The sequence below is a fragment of the Haemaphysalis longicornis genome, unplaced genomic scaffold (assembly GCF_048455015.1).
Source record: "Haemaphysalis longicornis isolate Haplotype H1 unplaced genomic scaffold, Haemaphysalis longicornis Haplotype H1 scaffold_9, whole genome shotgun sequence".
NCBI lineage: Eukaryota > Metazoa > Arthropoda > Arachnida > Ixodida > Ixodidae > Haemaphysalis > Haemaphysalis longicornis.
In genome coordinates this window covers 1,987,834-2,009,351 of record NW_027526460.1, presented here as the reverse complement: position 1 = coordinate 2,009,351, position 21,518 = coordinate 1,987,834, and the positions used below count along the sequence as shown (strand labels likewise).

Sequence of the window (21,518 nt, the reverse complement as noted above, 5' to 3'; positions counted from 1 at the left end):
CTAGATGGTTTTATTCCTGGCAAATTGAATTTCAGAGCCGGAGTCACCTTTATACAACCCGTATGTTTTGTCTGCAAAGGGCCTTAACAACTTCTTTTTAAACCACTCATTGTTGCCAGGTGTGTAGACAAATGTTTACTGTGCCCTCGCCAACACAGGACAACCTGGGATTAGGGCGCCACCAGAGAGAACGGCGGAATTTCTGGCACTGAGCAGGCACAAGCCGTTATAAAGGAGCCTATAGTGCAGCTCATGCCGCCGATCGCACAAAAAAAAAAAAAAAAGGCCAGCGGCACTGGCTTGGCTTGGCTGCGCCAATGGCCCGGCTGCCGCCAATGTTCCCAGACATAACAGTTTCTTCGCCAAAATAAGCAAAGAAAAAGCATATTGGGTGCCGGCAGCGCGGAAGTCCGCTATAAGCATTCAGTCAAAACAATTTTCGACTAAAGTTTAGTCTGTTGTAGCCGATAGTCTGCTATAGCCGGGTCCGTTATGACCGGAGTGGACTCCACGGGGACCAAACAAACCAACAGAAATGGTCTGTTGTAAGCGAAAGTTCGTTGTTGCCGGATCCGCTGTAATGAGCGTAGACTGTATGAACATTGTCACCAGATTTAGTAGTTTAGAAATGCTTTGCCTGCATAAATGTCATTCAAGAATTCGTTTGCCCTTTGGCCGGGCAGCCGAATTCAAAATTTTTTCATTTAAGTAGCCCAAGAAAGACTATTGTCCTTAAAGGTGAAAAGAACGTGACGATGGAGACTCTCCTATTTGTGAGCATAGAAACTCCTGAACAGTGCCGTCCCTCAGCAGGAGCAGGTGAGCTTGCGCCACTGCCACCACAGCTATCGACCACAGAGTCGGCGAGTCAGTTGTGTGTTTGCTCGCAAGGGGAGCTGCCCGCCATGTCTGGCTACCAAGCCAGGCCTTCAGAACTTCTGATAAGACGAACCCGTTTGTGTGATCCCTTCAAGCTTGTCTTAACGGGAGCCTGCTGTAGAGCTTTTAAAACACTCCAAGCTTTTTTTTTTTTTCAATTTTGGAAGGAATTGGATTGTAAGAGATTGCTGGGATCAGGATCATTTTCAGAAAGAATTTTCAGCAACTTTATACGCCGGTCAGTGCGCCTTTGTCATTAATTTGTACTTGAATAATGTTGCTTTCTATTGCCCTCGAAATTGTCTTCAAGTTTCTGCTGCATGCAAGACACTCTTGAGCTTGCTCTGGTGCAGTATGAAATAGTACTGTGTGGGTGCAACTAGCAATTCTTCATATTGCTCCTAACCATGCCCTGTGTGTTTTGTTGCCAGCGTCTGGCAGCGCCCGATTGTCTTACCTATGTTCGAAGCAAAGCGTGTGTTTCCCTCTCTTTCTTTTGTCTGCCGCACAAGTGTCCTTTTTTGCGAGTGTTACGCCCTTTCGCCACTCGACCAGAATGGTCTTCCCTGTTCTTGATGTAATTTGGCGATTTTGGAAAGTATGGCGCGGAGTGATAAACACTCGCCTAGCAGACGCCCCGGCACTCGATTCGCCGACGCTACTTTGGGCACGTCGTTTTGATGACGGCTCCTTTGGCGCTTGTGCATTGTTTCAGTTCTTAGTGGGGCACAAGTTCGCTCCAGTAAACTTTTGTTCCTCGAAGAAGCCTGCATCGTCTTTGGCTACGTGACAACATATGTGTGATGTATTGAATTTGAAAGGATGTCTGTTCCAGCAAAATATCAAACCCGTACAGAGCACGTTATCGTTGAAACGCAAAACACGCAGGTAACAGAAAGAAATAACTGCATGACACTCTGGCCAAGCAACAAGTGCTTGTCATTGTCATACTGTCTTTGTGTTTTGTGCTGCGATCTAAATCGGGCATTGATCTAACTCGGGAATGCAAATTTATTTTACAGCTGTCATCACAAATGTACTGCAGTATGCATCATACAGGTCCCGAAAAGCATCTTGTTTTTGGAGTATGAAGTGCAAACTCACCATTTATACACTTTTCTGAAATACGTGCTTAAGGGGGGACACTGGTCTTGAGGGCCAAAAATTTGCCAAAAAATCAATTTTCTGTATTATTTTATTTGCAGTCTATAGGTGCCAAAGAATGTAGCTGCAAAATATTATGGCTGTACTATCAGTATTTACAAAGCTGTCGCCATTTGAAGTTGCTAAATGGCCATTTTCCCCTGCATTTCCGAACTTCGTGCCTTGTTTTCTCAAAACCAGTTTTTTTCCCACGAGGTCAACTGTCGGGTACAATATCTTGGGATGTACTGGTCAGATTTGCGTCATTCTTGCTGCATTCGAAAGCTTAAGAACTGAAGAGTGCAATAAAACCACAAAAATATAGAATTTTTTTATACTAGTATAATTTTTTATGCATTTCGTTTTACGAAAACATTGATAATTGATGACCTGACATTTATGAAGTGTACAGCAATTGCAGAAACAGGGATAAAATTACTGCTGTGGTATAGTTGCACTCCCTGGTCCTTCTAGAGCGCAAAGGAACAAAAAGTATTCAAGTATATGATAAGCAGATAATTAAAAATTGCCCGAAATGGAATGACATAACATGTTGCACAACTCTGAACTTATACTATATAGACGAAAACTGATAGCATATTTGTGCTCAGGATGTCAAAACACACTTAATGTGCAAATTTCAAGGAGATTGGTTTAAAAATAACAAAAATGTCTTCAAGACCAGTGTCCCCCCTTAAAGATAATCTGTCTACATTGCTGATAAATCACATTGTGCTGTTGGGATAGCATTAAGCACAAGCATTAAAATTTAATGCTGCTTGGAAAGTAAGTTCACACATTCTGAAGTGCCAAATGACTGTACTGGTCAGTTGAAATTTTCCTCTTTCATTGCTTAGAAATGTGCTGTTGCTGAAATTGCGGTCACTGACCAAGTCGGGGTGAAAAACAGAGACGTTTCGGAACCCGTATGGGTTCCTTGATCACACTAAGCAGGCAAGAGCCGTAAGTCGCTTCTTATTCTAAAATGTGACGTAATGAACAGGTGTAGCTTGCTGGAAGATTGCCATCTGTCGAGGACACTATCATTGGGACAGATGGCAATCTGCTAGCAAGCTACACCCATTCTTTACATCAAATTTTAAAATAAGGAGCGACTTACGGCTCTTGCCTGCTTAGTGTGATCAAGGAATCCGTACCGGTTCCGAAACGTCGCTGTTTTTCACCTTGACTTGGTCAGTGACCGCAACTTCATCCTCATCACGATTCCTGACTAGACGAGCTTTCGTCGAACTCTTGAGTACTGCTGTTGCTGAAAATTGGCCTTTTTAAAGCTACCAATGAAGGTAATTTATTGGTGCTAACAAAAACACTGCCTCTTTCTTTTTTTTCAGGCAATGGTGTTTGTGCATTCCCGGAATTCGACGGTGAAGACTGCCCGAACGCTCCGAGACATGGCCCAGCAGCAAGGCAAGCTGCCAAAGTTCCAAGTGACCCAGAATGCCCAGTACGTAGGGGCTGAAAAGCAGGTGCGTTGAACAGCTAAACAGTAGGCTTGGGCGAATAGTGAAATTTTGCTTCGAATCGAATTCGAAGCGAATAGTGGTTTTTCTCGAATAATTTCGAATTGAATAGTTCGAATATCATTACTACTTTTTCTCACATACTTTGGAAAATGATAATCATTCATCGTAAAAATGCACGTGCTTAAGTAACTGATACTCATACAATAAGTTTCGTGAGTCTAAACTGTGTTCATGCACTTTTATTTTATGAACACTGGGGGAAGGTAACATCAAATGTTCATGTTATAAAAATAATAGGAGCACTGCAAATGCTGCACATCTCGTGTCAACAGCTGGCGGCAAAGTTACAGGTTCTCTAGAAGGAAAACAAGCTGCTCGACATGCTCTGTGAGAAGCAGTTGAGAACAGTCTCTCACTTCTTGTCTGAGTGGCCGGGATGGAGAGGTACCTCTGAGCTACTTTAGCCAGGGCTGGGTACGATTGGCTCCCACGACCTTTCCACCAGTCCAATGGGTTCTCTGCTCGAGGCAGCAGCGGTGCACTCAGGTAGTCGCAGACTTGCCTAGCGGTATGACCATTGTCAGTTTCTTGACATGCGGTGGAGCTCAATGTAGAAAAAATAGTCCACACAGTGCTTGTCGCACCCATTGCTGATTCTGGCACGACAGAACATCCTTGGTCCTGTTTCTGCTGTGATGGAAAAAGCTTTTCCACAGTAGACACAAGCAATGCTCTTGCCCACTTCTTTTCAGCTTCCGTGGCGTAGCAGATACTCTGGAAGCGTGGGTCAATCAGCATGGCAAGTGCTGGCACTTTGGCCATCTTGATGTCGGGGAATCGTGTCGAAACACTGCGCAAGAGACTGGAGGCAAAAGGTGCTGCTTCGTCTGCTCCAGATAGTGCTCCTCAAGCATCACACGCGTGCAGTGCAGGAGTGGAATAACTTGTGAAAGAATTGAATAGTGGTCTGCAGAAAGCTCGGCAGTAGCCTGTTCTAAGGGCTGAAGCACTCTGACTATGGCATTCATCAGCTTCCACTCTTGCGCGCTCAGATTTTCCACCGAGTCTGACTCCGACAGCTCTACAGAAATAGGAGCCCGAAGCTTTAGCAGCCTTGCCAACATTGCATGCTCGCTGTTCCAGCGGGTTGGGACATCTTGGATAACTTCAAGGGCCGGCATGTGCATGTCATTCTGTATTTCGAGGATCCTGCCTCGTGCTCACGCGCTTTTCTTGTAGTGTCCCACGATGGACCTTGATTTCATACAGAGTAGGGCAAAACTTGAGACTTCTTTTTTTGCATCACTAATGCACAGTTGAAGAGTGTGTCCAAAACACTGCAGTCCCTCCCACGACGACCTGGCAACAGCCGAAACAAAGTTTCTTCCATTGTCCGTGACAACAAAGGTAGGGATGTCTTCGGGAAGGTCCCACTCTTTTTACGACCACTTGAAGAAAACACAGGATATTGTCTGCCGTGTGACGTTCTGGCATTGCTTTGCATGCCATGCGCATGCTGCATGAAGTTACGATCCAGCATGTGAACGGTCATGTTCATGTAGCTGTCGCCCGCTCGCGACGTCCACGCGTCCGTTGTGAGCGTGTAGCACTCTACTCCCCGGGAGAAAATTTCCCGCAACACCTTTTTCAACTCGTTCATCTTCGCCGCATATAACTCTGGAATAATCGTCCTTGAAAACTTATTTCGAGAAGGGATGACATACGCGGGCATTGCGTAGTTGATCATATCCACGAAGCTTTTAGCTTCGACCACACTGTACGGCTGAAGGCTGTGGGCAATGAAAGTGGCGATTCTTCGTGTCATCTCTTTCGCTCTTGGGGACGTCGGCTGGAGCTTTGGCTTGAAAATGGATGCAACCGAAACCAGAGACGAGCTTCCCTTTCCCGCGCTCCGCTTTGAGGCCACCATTACTTTACACTGGCGGTCGGATAAGTAAGCATTGTACTTGCAAGGGTGTCGCTTCAGGTGACTCACTAGCGTTGTAGTCGTTCCGGTCGGGGTCTTCAAAACGGATTGGCACGATTCGCACTGCGCTGTGCCGCCACTGGGAAGCTTGGAGTGGTATTTCCATATTGGATTTGCAAATGTTGAGCGTGAATCGTCTTCCGACGCGCCAAATGACATTGACGCCATTTTGGAAATAGAGCTGTGCTGAATGGATTGGAGTGACTTCTATCTCCCACCTTCAAGCAAAACGTGTTAGCGATGGCGATAGGACTGACAGCAGCTATACGTGAATGGCTGGCTGCGTGCCGCTACACTGTACTGCCTCTTTGCTTGCGCCACTTGCAGTCCGTGCCAACGTTCGAAGACTGTGCCAGCGTATTCGGTGACGCCGAATAATTCGAAATTTTCGAATGCTTGAATTCGAGTCGAAGCGAATTCGAATAATAAAATATTCGATCGAATATTCGAATTTGTCGAATATTCACCCATCTCTACTAAACAGCCATGCACTGTATGTAGTGGATTCTACCATGGGAATTTTCTTGGCTTTCGTCTAAGTGTAACTGGCCAGAAGTTATCACTGGCAAGCTTGTCTTATTAGTACAGCAGGTTTGTGCTTCCTTGCTTTCTTGGCAGAATCTATGGGATTCACTTGTACTGGTAGTCATTAAAAAAAGAAGCAATGATATGCCACTGTGATGTTGCAATGCCACTACAGTCAAACCAGTGTATATCAAACTCCCAAGAAAAACACCCATCAGTTTGATATTGTGGGATATGTGGGGTTCCTCGGGGACCTTGCCAGCACTCTGGGGTAGGTCCCCACGCTAGCTCCCGGCGTGTCAACCACGCGGGCTCCCATGCCTACAGCAGCCCAGCGAGGTTCGCCGATACGAGAACACAGTAGACAGTAGTGCCGAAGCACAGCCGTTTATTTGGGGAATCCCAAAGCATGCGAGCACAAGGCTCAGGAATCACGCCGTCTGGGTCGTGACCGCGTACGGGAGGCAGGCACTCACGGCGCACGGCAAACAAAGCTCCCATGTGAGATACATGTATCCGCCACTGCTGCCATGTTCCGCTGAACCAGCCCCATCCGGGTCTCCGCTGAGACTCTCTAGACTCTCGCGTGCACACGTTTGGCGCTCCCGCGCCCGCCCACCTAGCCTGCACAGATCGGTGGTGCCATCTCTCGGGGGACGCCGACGAACCAGCGGAGCGCCGGACCGGTTTCAGTGCACAAGTCCCTCCCGAAGCGCGCGCCGACTCAGGATCGCGGGTTGCGGTTCTCCACCATTCCCACAATATAGGGTATAATTCAATATGAGCAAGCTAAGGAATTGGATGTCATAAAAGGACATAGCATTTATGAAAACACTTTACTGGTGAAACTGTTTTACTTTTGCACGAAATACCGTATTTTCATGCGTATAACACGCCCCTGCATATAATCCGCACCCCCACTTTCCGTCATCGAATAAAAAAAAATATATCCCCGCATATTGCCCGCATATTTCATGCATAAAAGGATGGACCAAAGGTACTACTCAAGCAAAATTATACCTTTGCTTATGTAAATAAATTTACCTAGCTGACTACGTATGACTTGCCGCATACATTTTTTTAGGTTGGTATGTTGTTGAGCCGTGTGGGCAAAATAAGCACTGTCAATGGAATAACAGTGGCTTAGTCGCTATTACTGCTGTAGGGACACCACGGCCCAACGCACATTGCAGTGAAACTGCACCAAAAAAAAAAAAATACCTCGCATATAATCTGCACCTCTACTTCACCCCTGAAATTCTCGCATTTTTGGTGCGGGCTATACGCACGAAAATATGGTAGTCGTGTATCTTCTGCTTGAGCAACCTCGCTGCCCGAGAAAGTACAGTGCGCACTTCTCCACATTGTCTAAAAGGTTGGAGCAGCTTAGGGGGCAATTTTTCACATTTGTGAAGAACCACCGGACTAGTGCGAGTGGACCAGTCACTTCGGAGGTTGTGGGCAAGAGAGAGAGAGAACAAGACTTTATTATCACTATCCGGCGTGTGAGGGAGTGGGTCATGCCGCGCAGGGCTTCGCCACCCCTCTGTCTCGCTAGACCTCTATGTTGCCTGACTCATCATTGGCTACTAGGAGGAGTCTCCGTTCGCCTCTGCCGGGCCAGCGCAGCATCGAGCCGCTGGATAGCTTGGAGTTGCATTGCCTGATGGGGCGACGTGACGCACTGTTCAATGTCCGGTGGAAACGAGTCCCAGGTATTCCCCTGCACGGGAACACCACACCCCCACATCAAGTGGGCTAAGGTAGCCGGTCCGTCCCCGCACGCACTGCACATTACACTCGCAAACAATCCGGGGTTCACATGTCGAGCGAGTGCCGGTGTGAGGACAGTCCTGGTTTGTAGTTGTCGTAGAAGGACACCTTCTCTTCTGCTTAAACCTGGATGAGGCGTGGGTAGTTGTCGGCGGGTCTCCCGGTACCAGCCGAGTATCTCTCCGAATTTCATGAGTGGTTCGAAGTTAGCTGTGGTCATTTCTTCCGCTTCCTCGTTACGGTTGGCGAAGCGTCCAGAGACGGTCCCCGTGTGGGCTGGAAACCATCTTAGGTGTGTGGTGGTGGTTTTGACATTGGGTAGTATCTTGGCATCCGGGGCTCCAGTGTACCCTCTGCTGTAGTGGGTGATGGCTGAGCGAGAATCGCTGAGTATCGTGGTTACTTCCGGTCGGCATCTGAGAGCCAAGGCGATGGCGGCTTCCTCCGCCTGCTCCGCCGACGTGGCACGTATGCTGCACGCGTTGATCGTCTGGCCGTCCGTTGCCCGGATAATTGCCAGTACAAATATATCCGGTTTGCAGTGGTGTTTGGCTGCGTCGACATAGACTGCTTGCGAGTCGTCTGCGTGAGTTTCGATCAGGACCTTGGCTCTGGCCCGTCTGCGTTCCTCGTTGCGTTCTGGGTGTACGTTGCGTGGTAGCGGTAGTATGACCAGCTTACGTACTACCTCTTTGTTGATTCGTTGTGCGCGGGAGTTTCTAGTCCGTAGGATTCGGCTTGTGGCGGTCGTAGACCGATCTTTCGGAGGATCTCCCTGCCAGCATTGGTGGTAGCTAGCCGGTTGAGTTGCGCCGTTCGCTGTGCTTCGCTTATCTCTTCCAGCGTGTTGTGTACTCCCAGTCGTGCAAGTGCGTCGTTACTAGTGCTGCCGAGTAGACCTAGTGCCGCCTTGTATGCTTTTCTGATCGCCGCGTTTATCCTGTCCCTTTCATGTCGTCTCCACTTGTGAAAAGCGCCTACATAGGATATGTGGCTTACCACAAATGACTGTACGAGACGGAGGAGGTTGGCCTCTCTCATTCCATGTTTCCTCGTAGAGACCTGCTTGATAAGGCGGGTGGCGATTCCCGTCTTCGTCAACAGTCGATCTAGGGCGGTGTGGTTGTCGTTGCTCGCATCAATGTGCATGCCTAGCACTCTGGTGCTCTTGACGTGGGGGATATGAGAGCCGTCCTCTGTTTGCAGCGTTACATTGACTGCATCTGCAGCGGACGGTTTACGCCAGTATCCGAGAGGTGGGAGGATCAGAAGCTCAGATTTTTGTGGCGAGCATCGAAGTCCCGTCCCCCGCAGGCCTTCTTCGATTTGTTGTATCGCTTCCTGTAGCGACGCTTCTATGTGACCAGTGGTGCCCCCCGCCATCCATAGCGTTATATCGTCCGCATAGATCGTGTGTCGGACGTGTGGAAGGCGGGATAGTCGCTTGGCCACCGGCATCATCACGAGATTAAATAAGAAAGGGGAAATAACGGCTCCTTGCGGTGCGCCGGTACTTCCCAGCTTCCGTTCTTCTAGTTGGAGGTGCCCAACGTGGAGACTTGCTGTTCTGTCGGTGAGGAATGCTCGTACGTAATTGTAGGTGCGTTTTCCCAGTCCGAGCTGTTCGACTTGTGATAATATAGCGGCATGCGAAACGTTGTCGAATGCACTCTTGATGTCCAGTGCAAGAATCGCTCTGCAGTCGACCTTGCTGGGGTTCTCGAGCAGGTCTTGTTGGATGAGCAGCATTGCGTCTTGTGTGCTCAGGCGGGCCCGGAATCCTATCATTGTGTCAGGGTAGATGTTGTGCTCTTCTAGGTATCGCTGCCACCGATTGTTGAGCACGTGTTCAAGTACTTTCCCGGCGCACGAAGTCAGGGAGATTGGGCGGAGGTTTCCTATGTTCGGAGGCTTGTTTGGTTTGGGTATGAGTACCGTTCTTGCTGTGTGCCATTGCTTGGGTATGATCCCAGTGCGCCAGCACTCGTTGTAGTAGTTCGTTAGGGCTGTGACTGCAGTGTCGTTTAGGTTACGTAGGATTTTGTTGTGCACTAGGTCTGGTCCCGCCGCCGATTTGCAATTTAGCTCTTGAATCGCACAGCGGATCTCCCATTCCTCCAGCTCTGCATCCAACTCGGGGTTGTCTGCGCCCTCGTAGTCCGGGTGTCGGACTGAGTCGGTGGTCGGAAGGTATTGCTCGTTGAGTTGTTTGCGCACCTCCTTTTCGCCGCGTTCTTTAATGGCCGCATGTAGGATTTGCGAGAGTCGGTGTTGTTGATAGGACTTGCTCTGCGTCTCGTCGCGCAGGTGTCTAAGTAGCTTCCATGTTCGACCGGTGTGTATTTGGCCGTCCGCCTCATTGCAGATGGCATGCCACTGTTGCGCGCATAGCTGTCTGCTGTATTTTTCGATGTCCCGTCCTAACTTAGCAATGCGTTTGCGCAAGTTTCTGTTATGCCTCATGCGCTTCCATCTTAGCTGTAACGCTTGTCTTGCTTCGATCATGTGGGCTAAGCGGGGGTCCATGGTGGGAATGGCCTCGTCCGCCTCCACCACCATGCTCGTTCTTTCCGCCGCATCGATGAGGTTGCGAGTCCAGCCTTCGAGATCGTCGATGGTAGGGGCAATTTCCTGCTGACGGAAGGCGTTCCAGTCGGTCAGTCGATGTCTACGGGTGGACGTAGTTGATTTTGAGTATCTTAGGGCCACCTTGATTTCGAGTATGCAGTGGTCGCTACCTAAGTTGAGTCCCGTATTACGCCACGTAGTTGGTCTGTTATCTTGGAAATGCGTGAAGATTAAGTCCGGGGTGGTGTCCCTAACTGTCGAAGTACCGATCCTGGACGGTTGCCGCGGGTCCGATAGTAAGGTGAACCCAGCCTCTTCAGCCTCTTCCAGTAGGTGCCTTCCTTTTGCCGTTGTTCGTGGGTAACCTAGTTCCTTGTGCGGGGAATTAAAGTCTCCCGCGATGATGATGGGGGCGTCCGCTGCTTTCTGCTTGATTTTGCGAAAAAGCGTGCGGAACCTCTGGTTACGGTGCTGAGGGTTACTGTAGATGTTTGCAATGTGGATGGATTCTTTCGTCTTCCTGCCTATGACGATTTCTGCAGTGCCTATTTCCAGGGCCGTGTCGTTGTCGAGGATACGGTCCGTCTGTATGAGAGTGATGCCTTTCCTTACAAACGTGCAGACTCCTTGCGCTGCTCCTTTGCCACCAGGTCGTGCGCTGGGAGGTGTTGCTTGGACGTTGTATCCAGGGAGTTTTGGGGTTTCTTCCATGTGCGTTTCCTGAATTAGAATGACGTCTGGGGGTTCGGTCATAGATTGTATCTGTTGTTGGAGTAGTGCCCTGCGGCACCGGAAGCCATTGGAGTTCCAGTGCCATACCGTGAGGTTATTGCTGTTACGTTGACGAGCCATATTTGGGTGTGCCTTCTAATCTATGCTGTTGCGGGTGTTGCGACCCTTCGTTAGGAGAGAGTTGGTCGATGATGAGCTGTTTTAAGTCGGTGAATTCACGTCTCATTTCTCTGAAGCCGTGTTCAAAGCTGTTCATTTTTTCGCTTAGAGTCCTAACTTGATTAGCGAGTTTGTCGAGTCGTTTTCCCTGCTTGTGGATTCTGACTCCATAGTTGATGCCTTCGTCCTCGGACTGACGGGTTTCTTCAGTGTTGGCGTTGTTGCTGTCGCCTTCGCACATTTCGCTTTCGTCCATTTCTTTCCCTTGTCTTTGAGGCCGTCGCACGCTTGCGGATCTTGGCCGGGGGTTGAGAGGTTGTCGTCGGCTTTGCTCCTAGAGGTGTGAAGCAAGCCGGCTGGGGTATTTTTCCGAGGAAAACCGCGTCCCAAACCACATCAACTTCGCGGGCTTCATGACCCGCTGCAAACTTTACAAGCAGCACAGAGAGGTGTGTCGCACATGCGGGCAGGTTGGTCATCGCAGGGACGTCTGCCCCCGACCAGAAGCCAAAGTCTGCTTCGCGTGCGGGACTGCAAACCCCGAGGCGGATCACGATAGCACATGCAAGCCCAGGTGCAAACTCTGCGGAGGACCACACGTAACGGGCACAGGAAACTGCCCCAACAAGTACAAGGTTGTGGGCAAAGGATCGTCGTTGCTTTGCCCCCTGCGCCCGCTTTCGCTCGTGTTGGTACGAGGTCGACAATGTAGTCTTGCAAACTCTCCCGTGGTCGTGACACCATCATCCACACTCGCAAACTTGCCAGCCGTTGATCCAGCAAGGGCGTTCGGAAATTCCGACAGCCCACTCCACACTCCAGCAACATCGTTGCACCTGTGATCTTGAGCCATCACTGGCACGCACGAGCCGGCAGATTTGGAGTGAGCGGTTTCTTTAGTAACATCTTCCCAGAACCTACTTCCACAAGGTGTTCTTGGGAATCTCGTGCCTGATGGGGACGTCCAACTTCTCTCCAAGTTCGACTCGATGTACAATTGCCAGCTTCACGGCGAAAGGCAGATGTGGCCGCTTCATGCTATCTAGATCCTCCAAATAGCCTTTATTTAGTGACACTAGCGCTAGCCACCGCAGCTACACTTCCGAAAAAGCCCACAAAGCATGAACGGCATAAACACAACGAACAAAAAAAAAAGCATGGCGGTAGGGCCGGGATCAAGTTTTGCGAGGAGGGGTAGGTGTTGATGGCGCAGTCATGATAGAGAGAGCTAGGTGAGGGAGGAGGAAGAGCCGCCTGCTGTCCATGAGTGTCCGGGTTAATGTGTGCCTGCAGAATTTGTTATTTGCCCTGTGGGAAAGCCAACTTGGGGGCACTTCTGCGGCATTCGGCATTCGATATATTGGTCGTCGCTGGTATTTTTGTTTCATGTAAGCCTAGTGTTTGCTGCGTATTCTCGTGTAAATGTACCGTGTTCAGAAATAGTTCGATGTAAAAGATAGTTTGATGTAAACGGGCTCGATATACCATATTTACTCGAGTCTAGGCCAGCCTCGATTCTTGGCCGACCCCCAAAATTAGGAACGCCAGAAAATAAAAAAAAAGCTTACCTCAAATGCTAGCTAAATGAAAGAAGGCATTGGTCTGAGACTAGAGCATGCACTTTATTACGCTTGCGATGCTCGTTGTAGCACGTTCAATGCTCACTTGTCCCGTTTCCCACAGCGCATTGTCCTCGCTTCCGTACAGCGCGTTCGAGATGCCGCACTTATAAAGGCCCGCACACTAAGCTCAGCCGGAATTTCGTCCCATGCCGCGGCGACCTGGTTCGCCACTTGGCTGAGTGAAGCACGCTTGATATCCCGGTTGGTGTGAGCTGGTGGCATTGCAGCATCAGCCAGTAGTAATGCTTCCTCAGCCTGTCCTTAAAGGAGCCATGAAGAGAAAGCACAAGTTTGGTTCATTCAAAAGATTGCCTCGTTTGAATCATACTCACACCACTTTTAACATAAACTTCACTCAAATAAGCTACATAATTGGGAAAAAAGGGAATCGCCACTTGCTCATGTCCGGCAACAGAACCTATGGTGTCATACCAGACAGCTCTGCGATTGGCGGAGGCCAGACAAAGCAAACGCGAATAAGGCAGAGCTTATAAGCTTGCTAAACGAGCTATTTGCGCTTAAATTTAGGGAACATTCTTTTTTTGAAGCCCTAAGAATGGTGGGACAAACAGTGGAAGTTATGAAAGCACACGTAAACATGGAAGTACCGGTGCGTACTGCTGTTGGTACTGCGCGCACTATGCTTGGTTTAGCTGCATGGGACTGCGGGGCTTTGGGGTTGTTTCAGACGACACTGGCCGATTGACGCAAGCAACGTTGTTTTACGGGACCGTATTTGTCGAGCGAGCACCACGTTTCACGAAACAATTGTCTCCATGAACAAAACAAGCCAGGTAAAAATACGTTCACAAACAAACCAAAGGCAGAAAACGGCTTGCCGCGGTGGGGTGGCACCATCTAGATTCACCAACGGTAAATAAGGCCCTGTAATGTCATTGCAGATGATGAGAACGCACGATTTAACGGGAAAATCAAAATTTTAACTTAAATTAATTCATTTCTCAGTGAATAAAGCATCGTTTGCATTCGGGCAAGTGCTGGGGGCACTATAAAACATGACATCTTTCGAATAACACAAACTTGTGTTTTTTACCTTCATGGCTCCTTTAACACTTTCGTGACCGCAGAAAAATCGGCTGTTTTTGGGTGTTCCAGGAAATATTTTTTTCTTGCCACAGACAATGAGTGATGCTGAAGTGTAAGATACTAAATGATAGAGAAAGAATCGGGCTTTCTAGCAGTAATAATGTCAAACAACAGATTATAACAAATTTCATAAAAAAATTAACAAAACCAAAACAGTAACAAAAAGACAAAACAAAATGATGGAAACATCAATGCCACTTTGCACAGGGTACACACACAAAAATTTTGAAATATACAATTTGAACATAAAGGCATTATAAAGGAATACTGCAAAAATGAGCTCTGTAAGTAGAAAAGTTATTTACATATATACAATTATATAAATACTAGTGCATACTGGTTGTTTTTGGGTTGTCCAGGAATGTTTTTTTTCTTGCCACAAAAAATGATAGATGCTAAAGTGTAGGTTATGATATGATAGAGGAAGAATGGGGCTTTCCAACAGAAAGAATTTCAAACAACAGATACATTAGGAATTTTATAAAGAAATTGGGAAAACAAAAAAGTAACAAAAAGAAAAAAACAATGATGATAACCTCAATGCTACTTTGCACACGGTAGACATAAAAACATTTTGAAATTATACTTTTAACATAAAACACTTATAGAATAATACTGCAAATATGAGCGGTGTAAGTACAAAAGTTATTTACATACAGAAATATAAACACGAACAGCTGCGTGCTGCTCCGGAGCTCTGCACCAAGGTCAACTCCGGGCCGTCTTCGTGGAGAAAACTTGACTCTCTGTGCATTCGGCGCGAAATGGTCTCAGCCGAATGAAGTCGACACCCTGCAGATAAGAGCTGTGGCCTTTAGAACAGGGCTGGTTCTGTTTACAACAATGTGTGCCCGCGATAGAGCTGCCGGAGAACAAAACGAAACTCAAGGGCTCACACCTGGTGATGGTCCGGTTGACTTGATGCACTTTCGCTGACCGTAGGAAAGTCTGATGAATCGAAGTCGTCCTCCATGTCTGTGCTGCTACCATCATGCACAGATTCAAGCTCAGTTACACCGGAATCCGCCGAAATTCACCGTTTGCACGATGCATCAGCGAGCGCCAGCGACGCCATAACTGAAACCACGTGAGCTCGTCTCCCCACTGGCGAAGGACATTTAAAAATCGCCCACGCGGCGGAAAAACGAAACTCGAAAGCGAAACTGATAAAATACTTCCTTTTTTACCATTTGAATGGCATTAGCGGTCCAGAAGCGCTCGGAGAACGCCAAAATTTGAATTTATATTCGTCGATAGTATGCTATCAATGGGGATAGGCGCGGTCATGAAAGTGTTGTTGATGGCCTTGTCACAAGCTTGTAGCTGGCTCGTAATACCGCCGGGTATTACCGCAATATCTGTATCGCCCTCTGAAAGCACAGACTTAACGGCATCTTTCGTGTGGCCGCGGTAGGAGTTCCGAAGCAGGAGTGACTCCTTCTAGGGGCCATGAAGACAAAATGCAAGTTTGGTTCATTGAAAAGAGTGCCTCATTAGAATCATGCTGACACCACTTTTAACGTAAACTTGGCTCAAATAAGCTGTATGATTAGGAAAAAAGGGAATGGCCATGCGACCCACTAGCTCATTTCCCGCAACAGAAGTTGCAGAGATTGGCGGAGGTCGGAAAAAGCAAACACAAATTAGGCAGAACTTTTAAGCTTGCCGAACGAGCTATTTGCGCTTAAATTTAGGGCACATTCTTTTTGTATCAGTAAGAATGGTGGGACAAACAGCGGAAGCTACGAAACCGCACGTAAACATAGAAGTACCGGTGCATACTGCTGTTGGTACTGCGTGCACTATGCTTCGTTTAGATGCACAGCACTCCGGGGCTTTGGGATTGTCTCAGACGACACTGGGCGATTGACGCAAGCGATAATGTTTTGCATGACCATATTTGTTGAGCGAGCACCATGTTTCACGAAACGGTTATTTTCTCCATGAACAAAAACAAGCCAGGTTTAAATACAGTCACAAACAAACCAAAGGCAGAACACGGCTTGCCGTGGTGTGGTGGCGCCATCTAGGTTGACTAACAGTAAGCAAGTCTGCACTCCACACCAAGTTCAGCTGAAAGACCTGTTCTTATAATGTCATTGCAAACGTCGTTCAAACACAGGTTTTGGCAAAATGAAAATTTTAGCTTAAATTGGTTAATTTCTCCGTGAATAAAGCATCGTTTGCTTCCGGACAAGCACGGGGGGCACAGTAGAGTGTGAAATATTTTTAATGAAACAAACTTCATGGCCCTTTTAAGCAGCAGAGCCCCAGCACGGCACTGCCAAGCAGTTTTAACCCAATCTTTGACGAGGACACCACTCACCCACCCATTCCCATGGGCTCGTACAACAACATTTTTTGAGAAAACTTTCCCGGCTGGGAGAGTCTTCCTCTTAAAAAATAGCATAGGCTGGCATCTTTAGGCCATCGGCTGTGCAGCACATCATCACGGTGGTGCACTGCTACTCGTAGCCTGCAGTTTTGACTTTCACTTCTTTCGCACCATTCTCAATCACAGTGTAGGCCACAGGCATGACAAAATAAACTGGGGTCTGAGCGGCATTACCGATATGGCCCAGTCTGTACTCCTTTTCTAGCCGCTTCTTGATAACCAAGCCCTGGAAGTCGAATAGCTTCTCCTCGAAGTCAAGTGGTAGGCTTTGGCTCACAGATGTCCGCTGTCGCAGGCTGGACCCAAAGTGTTTCATAAAACGAGTGGCCCAGCCCCTGCTGGCCTTGAACTGAATCTGCGCAGCGACACCTCGAATGTTTGCGATCACTTTCTCCTGCGCCTGTATTATCTCCATCATCACGGGCATTCCACCTTCCTTTTGCTTCTGGATAAAGTCAGCGACACGGGGGCTGTGAAGGCCATTGGCTGGGCAGTGCAGTTGAAAAGTTTGTTCCGCTGCTCTTGCCATCTGGGCACGTTCTTCTCAACGATGCCGAAGTCGCGCTGTCCTTGGAGGTTCAAAGTTTGCTCGGCCTCCAAAGCTACTGTACACCTAAAAGCCGTGGTGTAGTGGCACTGCTTGGTAGGCGCCATTGTGCCTTGCACATGGGTGCTTCTTCAGGTCACGTGGCGACGTAAGCAAGCAAGCATGGAATAGTACTGCGAGCTGAGCACACAACGTTCAAACAAGCAAAATGAAGCCTGCAAACCTGCAAGCTGCAAGCCTGTGGCTGCAAGATGGCATTGAGGGTCTAGCAATGACAGGAAAGCCGCGTCCTCGAATCTAAGCTGACCTCCGACTTTCGTAAATGACTTTTTTAAAAAAAGTATCGGCCTAGATTCGAGTAAATACGGTAATCGGGTTCGATTGCACATGCTTTTTAGAATGTTTGGGTTGTATCTTGATATACATGTGTGGCAAGCAACATTACAATTTAACGAAAAAAGTTGAATGCAAACAAGGTCAAAGAAATTAGGTCTTAACCGTTTGTGTGAACTTGAGAGAAGAAGTCAAAAGGTGAGTCCAGCCAAACAGTTCAATTGCACCTTCTCTAGTTTCCTTTTTCAAGTGCCTTATTGTGCTCTTCTCATATAAGTATTAGCTTGGTGTAGGCGTTTCACGATTAATCGTGGACCCACCATGGGGACATAGTGGCTATGGCGTTGTGCTGCCGAGCCCAAGAGTGTGGGTTTGAACCTGGCCCTGGTGGCTGCTTTTGAGATGCTTCGTCACTACAGCCTTGACGTGTCCCTCCTACCCTGCCCCAAATCAAAGCTGCGCGTACGAGTCACTCCGTGCACTCCCAAGCCTGCTAGCAGAACTTATTGCCACCAGGGATGGCCTGCAGGCGCTTGCATCGACTTTGACTACTGGGGACAAGCTTAAACTTTACACGGACTCAGTGGCAGCGATTTGGGATTTGCGTTGCGTTGCGCGTCGTACAAGCCTAGCCACACGCATTCACGAGATTATGGACACTTATCCATGCCCTGTCCGCATTTCGTGGATTCGCTGGGACATGCTTCTTGCCCACACAGCGGCGGATCGCGCCTGTGACAGGGACCTCCCACTTCCACTTCCACTTCTTCCTGTATCTGCGATAAAAAGAACTCCTGGTGGAAAAGGAGACCCTCCGTTGCGCCACGCGTGCTTTACTTCCATTGCGGGGAACTCACCTCCCCAGTGGGCTCGCGCGTTGGGAGGAGGTCGTGCTGCGGAGGCTTCGGGTTGGGGTGGTGTCATCTCCAGCAGTTACACACGCTGGGCCTGCCTGCTATCACACGCCATTTGCGGACATTTGCCCCTTCTGTGGGCTTCCTGCGTCAGAAGCTGACGTTGAACATTGCTGTGGACTTGCCCAGGCCTTAGAGACACCCGAACGCAGCACCTCCGAGGCACAGGGCTCCATCCTGGCAGACCCCCAGATCTAAAGCGCTGGATATGGGGGCCCCAGCACCGGTCTCTTCTTGAATTTTTGCACGTTACGGGTGCAGTGTTGTACATATGAAAATATTTTCTTATGCCGTAGGGCAATATTTCGCACAAAAAAAAGAAAGAGAAAAATGGAGGTGAAAAGTGCAAGCGCCCGTGTGTCAAGATTAAAGATCCCCAGGGGGTCAGAATTTGTCTGAGGCCTCTATGTAGACATACATACCTCTTAGCCCAGGTGTGGCTTTGACGCGTCAAACCCCACACTCAGTCAGTCAATCAACGATTAATAGTGTGTTCCTTGTGTTTCTGTTGCTGGAATGCCCCTGTTTCAGATGATGGGCTCCCGGAACAGCGCACTAAAAGACCTGTTCCCCTACGGCTTTTCGGTGCACCATGCTGGCATGCTGCGCAGCGACCGGAACCTGGTGGAGAAGCTCTTCAGCGAGGGCCTCATCAACGTCCTTGTCTGCACGTCCACCCTTGCCTGGGGGGTGAACCTTCCTGCGCACGCCGTCGTCATCAAGGCGAGTTGGTCCACCCCCGAGTCACCGAGACGAGGCGGCGGGGTGTGCAGACGTGACGCTTATTATATGATGCGCCGCAAGAAATGCCGAACTGCAGGCTTCTGAAGCCGTAGCAAAGCTGGCGCTCTGGAGTTTTCGAGGCAGTGGAATGGGATGCTGGAGCATCCTTCAGAATCCATCAGTAAAAATCTTCCATATTGTTGTACAAGTTAAGTGAAGCAACATTTGTCATCATAGTAGGTATTGGGTTCCATCGAAGGAGCATGCTGCTGAGTTGAGTGAATTGGTTGTTGAGAAAGTTACGGATCCAGACTTGTGCTTTTGTGGTGGTTGAGCTCTTGATTGGATTGAATCGGTTTCAGTCATATCACCAAAGTGCAGTGCCTGAGCACACTGGTCATGTTTCGTTTTCTTGTTATTGGATGTATGAATTCTACACCCAACACAATAGTGGAGGGGCAGATTGGTGTTGTTACGAATCGGAAGTCACGAATCAGGCCTGGCCTTCCAGTTGTGATAGAAACATTCCGAGCCAGCTGTCCCTTTTGTTGGGGCTCCAAAAGACCACTGCTCTCAACTGGAGCCGCCAGTGCGACCAGCAAAAGCCGCTCTGTCGTGTTGCTTCCCCTGCCCCTGCCCCTTGGCCGGGGTGCCGTAAGTGAAATGTCTGCCTCCTCCCTCCCCTCTGCTGGCAGGGCACGGACATCTACGACTCGAAGCATGGCAGCTTTGTGGACCTGGACATCCTGGACGTGATGCAGATCTTTGGGCGTGCGGGGCGGCCCCAGTTCGACAAGGAGGGCCACGGCACCATCATCACGACGCACGCCAAGCTCAACAAGTACCTCTCCCTGCTGACCTGCCAGTTCCCCATCGAGAGCAACTTCCACCAGAACCTGGTGGACAACCTCAACGCAGAGGTCTCGCTGGGCACCGTGACGAGCGTGGCCGAAGCGGTCGAGTGGCTCAGCTACACGTACCTCTTTGTGCGCATGCGCAAGAACCCGCAGGCCTACGGCATCAAGTACTCGGCGCTCACGGTGCGTTCCGCCTCTGAAGCGAGAGGGCGTGTCGCTGCCTGGTCTGGTGGTGGGGAAATGAAGAACCGGGACTGGGAGGTGCTGGTGGCACGAGCACTGAGGGCTGCAATCGTCATTTTGAAACCGTCAGGAAGCGCAACACTGAAAAAACGCGACACGAACAAAGGGAACACAGGATGAGCGACAAGCGCTCGTCCTGTTTTCAGTGTTGCGCTTTCTGACGGTTTCAAAATGCAATTTTTCCAACTAGCCCAACTCGCCATTCTGCTGCAACAATCATCACTGGGGGTTCTGAGGGGAGAAAAAAAAGAATGGGCAGGGATGGAGGTTCGGACTGAGAGAGTGCAACACAGGAGCATAGCTGAGTTGGACTAAGATGAGAGCTTGCGGGAAAGAGGGACGGCTTTCCAGGCCTCGGAAACATCTTTGCAGACCACTCCCACAGACTCTGCACACTAGTTTGAGGATCAGCGCCCCAACTGCATATCTTCCACTGTTCATATTTTTCTCGGAATGTTTCTGTAGTTGGTTTAGGCAGCCTGTCATGCCATTAAATGCATATATAAAAAAAGTATTGCTTCTCTGTGAGCCACTCATAGAGTGCACATTGCCTTGACCCCTTGTTTATGGTTTGTGGAGCCAAAAGGGAGCTGTTGTCATCTCTTTTTTTGGCTTTGCAGCAGCACTTCATTACTGATTGGAAATTAATTTGTGGTTACAGTGCAGTGATGCTACCATTGGTGGAGGCCAGTCATTGCAAGGCTGTTGGCAGGAGTGTTCAGCTTGCAGCTATGCAACTTCGAGTTGTGATGTGCGAGATCAGCCCGGTTAGCTAAGTGTGTGCCGTGGACGGGACTGGACGGGCAAGATGAGGAAATTCGGAGGCAGGACGGAAACATGGGAGAAGTCCTTGTCTTACAGTGGGCCCAGAAAGGGTGGGGATGGTGGCGCATTTTTAACAGCGGGGCTGTCCACTTGCATTGTCCACCGATGATGCTCGTCACGCCAGGTGAAGGCACCCTGCTGGAGGCGAACAGGTGCTGGCGGGCACGGGGCACACGTCCACTCCCCCTATACATGTGCTGATAAACTACCAGGCCTCCGTGGGTGAGCTTCGCGTACGTGCATGCCACGCTCGGCAAGGGGCGTTGTGAGCGATCCCCACCTCTGCAGGAGGTGGCCGCCAGCATGCTGAAGTCAGCTCTGCTATTTCAGCAGATTTCACAGGTGTGGAACTGGCTTTATTTTTTCCCTATAGATAGTATTCACTGAAAAGTTTAGCGGGCGATTTATTCACTTGGCGACACTGAAAACCGCCATGACAGTGCCTGCCCACTGTGCCTGTATGTGCACTTCGCAGCCACATCTTGCACAAATAAAAACACCAGCGTGCATCGTCTGCCACGTTTCAACCCGATTCTCAGCGGTGGTGTCAACAGATCTGTTGTTAATCGCACTGGCATTGTGTAGTGGTGCTCTACTTGCCGTCGATCACTTCCCATCCCCGGAGAATGAAACAACGGCTGAGAACAAAAGCGACGCGGCACGCAAGAGGCCGACGCTGCAGTTGCCTGCGACCACGGATGT

At 49.1% G+C, this 21,518-nt stretch overlaps 1 protein-coding gene and 1 pseudogene across 1 annotated transcript in view; one reads left to right on the top strand and one right to left on the bottom strand.

Annotated features, from left to right (window-relative positions):
• The window catches only part of LOC144153836 (activating signal cointegrator 1 complex subunit 3-like), a 136,420-nt gene that overhangs the window by 33,425 nt on the left and 81,477 nt on the right, over positions 1 to 21,518 (top strand). The window contains exons 13-15 of the mRNA XM_077685565.1: positions 3,375 to 3,509; positions 18,700 to 18,891; positions 19,587 to 19,931. Of these exons, the coding sequence (XP_077541691.1) occupies positions 3,375 to 3,509; positions 18,700 to 18,891; positions 19,587 to 19,931 (672 nt within the window). The remainder of the gene's footprint in view (positions 1 to 3,374; positions 3,510 to 18,699; positions 18,892 to 19,586; positions 19,932 to 21,518) is intronic.
• Positions 3,522 to 5,046, bottom strand: LOC144153837 (zinc finger BED domain-containing protein 4-like; annotated as a pseudogene).